General features: G+C 36.8%; 1 protein-coding gene across 1 annotated transcript in view; it reads right to left on the bottom strand.

The window, feature by feature from the left end:
• Positions 1-8,795, bottom strand: part of SNAPC3 (small nuclear RNA activating complex polypeptide 3) — a 36,045-nt gene continuing 27,250 nt past the window's right edge. The window contains exons 6-9 of the mRNA XM_070480536.1: positions 6,430-6,512; positions 4,671-4,835; positions 1,386-1,493; positions 1-342 (exon numbers count right to left, since the gene is read on the bottom strand). Coding sequence (XP_070336637.1) covers positions 195-342; positions 1,386-1,493; positions 4,671-4,835; positions 6,430-6,512 — 504 coding nt within the window. The 3' untranslated portion in view covers positions 1-194. The remainder of the gene's footprint in view (positions 343-1,385; positions 1,494-4,670; positions 4,836-6,429; positions 6,513-8,795) is intronic.

Genomic DNA, 8,795 nt, shown 5'->3' with positions numbered 1-8,795 from the left:
TTTGGAATAAATATTAAAATAATTTAATTCAAATATTTAAATACATTCAGACTGCTTACGAAGATCTGTGATTTGAACTTTTCTTTGTGGGGATGACAACTTTAGCCGATTTGTTTCTGGTGGATCCTGTTCCAGGTTGGCATTTCTTGGAAGTAAAGTAACCAAGTTATTTCACAAGGGTACACTTTTGGATATTAATTAAAGGTTCCAGGATCAACATAGGGATAAGCGAGGAATTCCCCCAGTTTGTTGCCTTCTGCATCATAGTGGAGCATTCGGAAGCAAACATCACAAAAGAAACATGGGTCCTGTGGTGCAAAACTGTCATTGTTCGTCACCCATCTGTAGTTAAAAAAGATGTATATCATTACAATCAACGTTTTCATGCTTTAATGTGCTGTAGTAATATGTATAGGTAACATTCCCACTATTTCCTTATTCTATCTTATTTATACAGTATGATCCTTTATATAATACTGTATACACATATACAGGTACAGACATAACACTACCAGTATTCTACAAGGCAAAAAGGACAACTTTTCTCTGAAAGATTTCTCCTTAAAGGTAAGTAGAAAAGAATATAAATCCATATTTGAAAGTATCATCGCTTGAACGACACTTAGCCTTCAAACATTAACCTAGAGTTTAGGATAAAATGTTAAATACAGAGGGTATGCAAATGGAATATGGGTAACTATTAGTCAACTGAGATTTTGTTTTTTAACCAGGAATGTCACATTAAGTGAAAATGGTATCTGAAATGTGCATCTCATGGAATATGCATCTCATTCCCTGATTGCCATTTTGATCTGATAACTGATTTATCGTGTTTTCTATCAATCATTTAGAAAAGCATGTTGTGGTGGGGAACCCAAAACACACTAATGACATTACATTCTTCCCTTTTCCTCTGGATGGTTTTATGAGTGATTCATAGTTAAACATAATCTAAACATGCAAAACCACAGAATTGTATAAAACCATATTGTGACCTTATTAAAATAAAAATGAGACCAAGTGTTATTTTTATCATGGAGAGGCTGTGGATGAAGCCATTTTGGAAACTGCTGCCAAGAGGCAGAAAGAAAACCTGGCTCCCTGATGACATCATCCAGCATAAGCTATCAACCAAACTATAAAGTCTGACCTAGTCCCTAGACTTCTGTTATACCAAATTCAATTGCTTATTGTTTAAAAACACAGCTGTAGCTTAAACTAATTTGTACTACTATTTGTAGTGCTTTCTAACTGGATAAAACTCTTTATATATATACCAAAGTATAAGTCCTCAATTCAAAACAGAAAAAAACAAATACCAAAGATCAAAAGTGCTTCACTATTGAAAACCAATACTTCCCAAGGAAAAAAGTAGAATGACTTACCGAGCTGTGAACATTTTACAAACAAAACATTTTCTGGTCCAGAGCCAATGCTTCTTGATAAGAAGGGGATAAAGTGTCTTATCCAGGCAGTCGTCATGATGCACAAGCCTTTTGTACATGAAAAAATAAATGATGTGCAAATTTTTGTGAGCTGTAATGAAATACATCCTTACCTCAAAATGAAGAACACAGTAGGTATATTTTAAATTTGTTATGTTCCATAAAACACTTTCTCCAAAAGACATTTGGGATTAAACACTTTTCTGTGAAATTTCACAAGTCTCTTTAGGGCCACGTACACTGTGACTCTTTGAGAGGGAAATGTTGTAGGCAGCATTACCTGGGTGAATTTCTTAAAAATCCGTGCTTTGTTTACTAAGTACTTTTTTTATGGAACACAGTTTGAGAAAGTGTACTCAGTGCTATAGATTAAGTGGTTTTGAATTACAAACATGGCTCTTTTTAATTAAAAAAACTTCTACTAAAAATCCAAATCTGGCTTTGGTATAATGTGAATTGGTAGGATTTTACTTTTAGGTGTCAGAATTAAGAAATTTTAAAAATGGAAAGTCAGTTTACACCACTAATCAGCTTAGTGGGTTTGGATAAATCCTTAACCACCCTGGACCCCCCAATTCTTCATTTGAAAAATGAAGGGCATGCACAATAGTACTCTGAAAACCCCTTAAGAAGTATAAAATGTTTTTTCTTTTTTTCAGTAACAAAGGGTAGCACTATATTAACTTCACCATCAGAAAATGATTTGTTGTTCAGTCACTAAGTCGTGTCTGACTGTGACCCCATGGACTGCAGCATGTCCTTCCAAGATGAAGGCTTCCACGTTCTTCATCAGAAAATGATTAATAAACTTGATAGCTTACCAACTATTAAACTATGGGATAGCAATGAGTGATTAAATCCTCCTGTAAGATAAAAATTACTTGTGAAAGTCACACAGTTGTGTCCAACTCTGCAACCCCATGGACTTTACAGTCCATGGAATTCTGTGCCAGAATACTGGAGTGGGTAGCCTTTCCCTTCTCCAGGGAATCTTCCCGGCCCAGGAATCCTGCATTGCAGGTGGATTCTTTACCAACTGAGGGAAGAATTCAGTTCAGTCGCTCAGTCACGTCTGACCCTTTGTGACCCCATGAATCACAGCACACCACACCTGTCCATCACAAACTTCCGGAGTTTACTCAAACTGTCCATCGAGTCGGTGATGCCATCCAGCCATCTCATCCTCTGTCATCCCCTTCTCCTCCTGCCCCCAATCCCTCCCAGCATCAGGGTCTTTTTCAATACTTGTAGTCAATTACATTAAAAAAACTCCTTAGGAAAGTCCTACACAGCAAATGCTTAGTAAGTGAAAATTGCTCTTCTAAGTTGCCTTGAATTTCAGGAATGATGCTGTACAGCCTACACTATGAGAAATGTAAGGACACTTAGATCATCAGAGAAAAGTGGATTGTCTTCCATCTCATGCTTATTCTGAGGCATATTCCCCCTCATCTGAGTAAAGAGCAAGCAGAACAGCTTATATAAAACTTAGAAAAGAAATACATTATCAAAGAAATATATAATTTTAAGTCCTTTAAATCTATGAGGTTTATGAGCACTTCTGGCTCTTGCTTCAGCAATTCTTCCTGAGAGGCAACTGTTTTCCATTCATTTAACTGCCTCTTTTTAATACCGCTTTTCAACATCCCTCTACAGAACTACTAAACTTTGGTTAAATAGATATTTAATGTTTACATTATGATTAATGAATTAAACATGTCCCTAAACCACACAAGTGACTATAGGTTCATTTCCTCATGTAACACTTGTTTTCTAGCTACTGATTATCTCATGTTTGCATTCCTTATTAGGTTTCAGTGTACCTGTCACTAGTTCAGTTCCCTATCTGCTGACAGAATGGGATCGTGCTCTTCACACGGGCCACACACCAGTGGGAGGTCTAGCAGCCTTGGGACGTGCTTCCTGAGTCCTCGGGTCCAGTCTCTGGACTAAGCTGTTCTCTAGGTCTGCTCGACAGCTATCATTCTGAGAGTTCCTTATGTCTTATCTGTCCTGCTTTGCATTCCATGTGTTCCTTTTTCAAGGTGTACTCTTTACGTTCCTAAGAATGAGGACATGGGAAGTAAATTTTTGGAGACTGGTCACTAAAACAAAAAAAAAAGGTAGAGGCAGGGAAAGCCATCAGCATGAGTCACTGCTCCATAAGAACATCTTCACTATCTCTCAGAAGAAATCAAACCAAGACCAAGGGTCAAGCAGAGCTTATTCCTATACTATGGTAGTCTTTCATAAACAAAGGTTTCCTAATAAGGAAATGAAAAGCTTTATTCACTAGAGATACCAGCTACACAAACTTTATAATCCCTAACTCTCATTTAAGACTACTTAAGTCCTTCCCACTCTAAATCTTTATCAAAGCACTAAGTCTTCATATTTGTCAAACATTAGAATTATTCTTCTCTTTCTCCAGTTCCCTTTTATTTCCTTCAAAATCTGGCAAAAAGAAAAGAAACTTAGAAATGCACGTGCAGGTTTGCAAAGCAAAGGGTCTATATAAAATACAAAATGGATGATTACTACTTGAATAACAGCTTTCCAATACACAAATGAAGATACAATAGAGTATTTACAAATTTCTAACCCCTAAATAAATATTTTTATAGCAAAAATCTAGCCTGTATTGTATCTGTCTTAATACCAGCACTGTGATAAAATATAATTTTTAGTATTGTTTAATGGAGGAGGGGGCCCATGGAGACTCACAGAAGTCATACACTGTCTTTGGGCAGAGGAGAAGCTTCAGTTATTTTTCTTGATTTTTGGCATATTCTACCATTTCAAATAGGGTTTCACTGGTAGTTCAGATGGTAAAGAATTTGCCTGCAATGCAGGAGACCTGGGTTTGATCCCTGGGTCAAGAATATCCCCTGAAGAAGGGATCTTCTTCAGAAATACAATATGGGGGTTCTCCAGAGAACCCACTCTAATATTCTTGCTTGGAGAATTCCATGGACAGACCATGGCATTACAAAGAGTTGGACCATTTCAAATGGCTCACACTGGTTAAACAGTAATTATTACAGATTTTCTAAAAGACAAGATGCAGATGCAGAGTGGGTCACTGTAGAAAAAGCAAACATTTTTGCTGCTCCTGAGTCAAGCTGCAGTGATCATTTCTTTTATTCCTCTTATTTCAAACAAATCTACCCATGGTTTTCTACTGTGAAATAAAACAGGACAAATGTTCTGAGTGCTACCACTTACCTTATGTCAGTAATGACAACAACATGTTCACAGTCTCCCTGGTGACAGTATAAGTAAGGAAAACCCACTTTAATATACAAGTCATTGAAGGTGAAGTCTTCCATCTTAGCAGTCTGAAACTTTCCATAGCCTCTATCATGGGACTCTGACCACTCAATGATGGTTCTGAGGAGGAAAAAGGCAAGGATGTATCATTGCTCCAAACAGTTTGCAACTGCAGTATTTCACATAAGCTGGCTCACCCAATTAATTGGACAATTACCATCTTGAGGTGAAAATCAAAGTGGTTTATACATGTTGCCAAGTAGGAAGGAACTCTGATTTTTTTTTGTATCCACCTCTGAATTTTTCTGTATCCATGAGAACAACAGTTAACAAGGTAAGGTCCTGAAATCCCCCCAGAGGTTGAGGAGGTCAAAAATATCTTTGCAGTAATCCTAAAATGTTATTTGCCCTTTCAACCGGTTTTTCTCTCATAAACACCAGTTTTCAGGAGGCTAACTGATGTGTAATCACTTAAGATTGAATGGAAAATGTATAACATCACTCTTCTACTTGTTTGGGAAAGTTATTTTTCACAAATATGTCATTAATGGTAACTGTAATCGGACTATTTTTTTTTTTTTTAATTTTTGGCTGCACTGGGTCCTCATTGCTACACAGGCTTTCTCTAGTTGGAGAGAGCAGGGGCTACTCCAGTTGTGGTGTGGGCTTCTCGTTCTGGTGGCTTCTGATGTTGCAGAGCATGGGTTCCAGGGCATGTGCGCTCAGCAGGTGCAGCCCTTGGACCCCAGAGCGCAGGTTCACTAGCCGAGGCACACAGGCTTAGTTGCCCTGTGGCATGTGGGATCTTCCCAGACCAGGGATTGAACTGGTGTCCCCTGCACTGCAAGGCAGAGTCTTAGCCACTGGAACACCAGGGAAGCCCAGATTATTTAAATTAGTTAATATTTAAAAATATTTCTTAGTTTTGATTTCTAGTATGGTGAATATTTACAGCTATAACCCACATAAAAGCTCTCTGGAGTCAATTATTTACAGTATGAAGGAGTGTGGAGACCAAGTTTTGAGAACTGCTGCATTAGAATACAGATACAAGTATTTATAATGAAAGAGAATGAGTTTATATAAACACTCAGAAAAACTATACATATATACATACTCTAGTTGTCAGGACACCAGTGATTAAAGTATGGTAAACTTTTATGTAGATAGCATGATGTCAGACATAGATTTTTCATGTTACATACATAAACAACTTATATATATCCACTCACCTAAGACAAATAGTATACTTGACAAGTATAAAAAAAAAGTGAATTAATTTACTACCACCTAAATATGAAGAACAGAGATTAATAAAGTGTTGAAGTAGAATTTACTTTTTTCCAGATGTTATCTATAAGATTCAACACAAGATTAACTATAATTTCTGAAACAGTAGATAATATATATTTTTTTTAAGTTTAGATAGCTGACAAAGATCTTGAAATGATCTATGTATGTCTTTGGTAAAAAAAATTTTCTCACAGCAGTAAAAATTTGATTAACTTACTATAACCTAGGCCAACTGGATGAAATAACTTTGAAAATATTTTAAAAATTTGAGAGAGACTTTTTAATCTGAAAACTAATAAAACAATCTAACAAAATAATTCCTTGGCAAAGATCCTTAACACACCAATAATAGGAATTGTGGAGATAACACTATTTTGATGAGAAATAGCAAAGACTTTGAGAAGATTTTTGCAAACTATACCTGCTCAAATCTCTGCACTCAGGGTATCTTTTATCGTTATAAAATGTTCCTTCAAAATAAAAGAAGGCTGATTTGTATAGGTCCTAAAAGAAAACAGATCGTATTAAGAAAAAATTCAGTATTAACCATTATAAAATTGCTCTAAGTATTAGTTCCAAATTTGTATGTCATAAAAATCACACTAGTACATTTTACAGTAATTTCATGCACCTTCACAGAATATGCTCAGCTCATTAATATTTAACAGGAACCTCCTATGCGATAAGGTACTACCTTGGTTACAAGGGATAAAGACACAGATACAATCCTTGCTACTATTTTCAATTCTTTCCTATTGATGTTTTAATCTCTAGGTTTGATTTAAATTTGTATGTTGTCCTGAGATTCATGAAAGGAACCCAATTAGAAATAAGTGTCAATATTATTTTATGATATGCATACACAGCAGTGACAATTATTTTAGATACCAGAACTGAAAACTAAACAAAAGTCACCTCGCTGATGTTTCCCCAGTGATAATGACAATGATCATGGAGTTATGTTATCCTTTTTTGTATTTTCAGTGGGCTTTTATAAAAATTCTCTCCTTATATTTTCAAATAACTTGTAGGCAAGCAGAATGTGAATATCCATTCTTACTGAAGCAACCTTGCCCAAAGTACCATAGAACCCTCAGGTTTCACCTTTCACACTACCACACTCTGTATCAGGGCGGTGGTCTCAATTCTGACCTCCTCACAGAATCACAAAAACACCATAGATCAAGTCTCACCTCAGATCCATCCAGTGAAAATTTCTGAGGATCTGGCTCAGGCACCAGTATTTTCCCAACCCCCTGAGGAAAGTCAGGTGTGCAGGCAGCACTGGGGACCCCTGTCAGGCCTGTCCTTCGCCATCTGCTCGGAATTACACGCCGGGGTGGGGGTCAGAAGAGGCCTTCCCCTCAACCTACACTTAATGCTCAGACCTTCGTTTCCTCGCCTGTACAATGAGGACTGTCGTGAGAATCAACAGCATTTTAGGAACTTTATAAAAGTTATGTAAGCTTCAGGCATTAAGAAATATTATCCTAAGATGGCCTAATTTCTCTCCTACTTTGAGGATTTGATTTTTCTCTCTTATTTTTCTTCATTCCCCTATTAACAACTCACCTGGCACTGGCGTCAGATACGCTTCTAAGACTGGCTGCACTGTTTCTTCTCAGACTACTCAAACTCCTGACTTTCGGTTTCCTCGTGTAAAACCCTAATAAAGGCAACACCTTCTCCCCAAGTGGCTGCAGAGATAAAAGGATATACTACAATGCCATAACTACTATAACACAAAATCCACCACTGACCATACTTCTAAACCCTCAAAGAGGTAAGTAAGCTACGATCCAAAATAAAGATTCTGAAAGAATCACTGCTGCCTCATTTCGGAAATAACAAAATTTAGTATACATAACATATAGAACTTCACATTAAGTGATTCAGGCAACTTAAAACCTTTGGTCTAATTATTAATTAGAAAGGGGAAGTCTAAAAGAACAAAAATCTTTTCCTTATATTATTACATAAATGGATAGGTGGGAGTAATCTCAATAACAGTTAACTTTCATTTCTAATGGTAACCAGAGATCCTAACTACTTTCCCTATTTTGTCAGCTAGTTTAAGCAAAACAAGTTCCAAGGGAGGGAAATTACTAACTGATACGGAAAAATTAGTGCAAGAACTCACTTTCACTAATAATCTAAGGTAACCTAAAGATCTATCAAAGTAACTATGGATAACCAGTATGATCATTTAACAAAGTTGTTATTTATATGTCATTTTCGGTATCTAACAGTCATTTATTCTCTTGCTGACATTCAAGTCTGGAACATCGGAACCTCAGGAACATTCCTAAGATCTGCTAGGAGGAAAATGGTAATGGGTGAAAGAAATGTCAGATAAGCTTGGGTAGGAAAGTTTTTACAATTTAAATTTATGTTACCATTCTTCCTATACCAAGGCTTTACTTATAATAAAGAACAATAATATATGCATAAAATATTGTCCCAAAGTTCCTCTTTGTTGTTGTTTAGTCACTAAGTTATGTCTGACTCTTTGCAACCCCACAGACTGTAGCCCGCCAGGCTCCTCTCTCCATGGGATTTCCCAGCCAAGAATACTGGGGTGGGTGCCATTTCCTTCTCCAGTGGCTCTCCCTGGCCAGGGACTGAACTCGCATCTCCTGCACTGGCAAGTTGATTCTTTACCACTGAGTCACTAGGGAAGCCTGAGTTCTTTTAAGGGATTACTGACAAAAAGAGACCTTCTAATCTGAGCAATTTAAAAAGATCAATAGATCAACACTAAAACCTGAAAAACCATTAAAAGACAAA

This window comes from Odocoileus virginianus, chromosome 18, assembly GCF_023699985.2.
Source record: "Odocoileus virginianus isolate 20LAN1187 ecotype Illinois chromosome 18, Ovbor_1.2, whole genome shotgun sequence".
Classification (NCBI taxonomy): domain Eukaryota; kingdom Metazoa; phylum Chordata; class Mammalia; order Artiodactyla; family Cervidae; genus Odocoileus; species Odocoileus virginianus.
The sequence above is the reverse complement of the archived record's forward strand: the minus strand, read 5'-3'. Positions and strand labels throughout refer to the sequence as shown.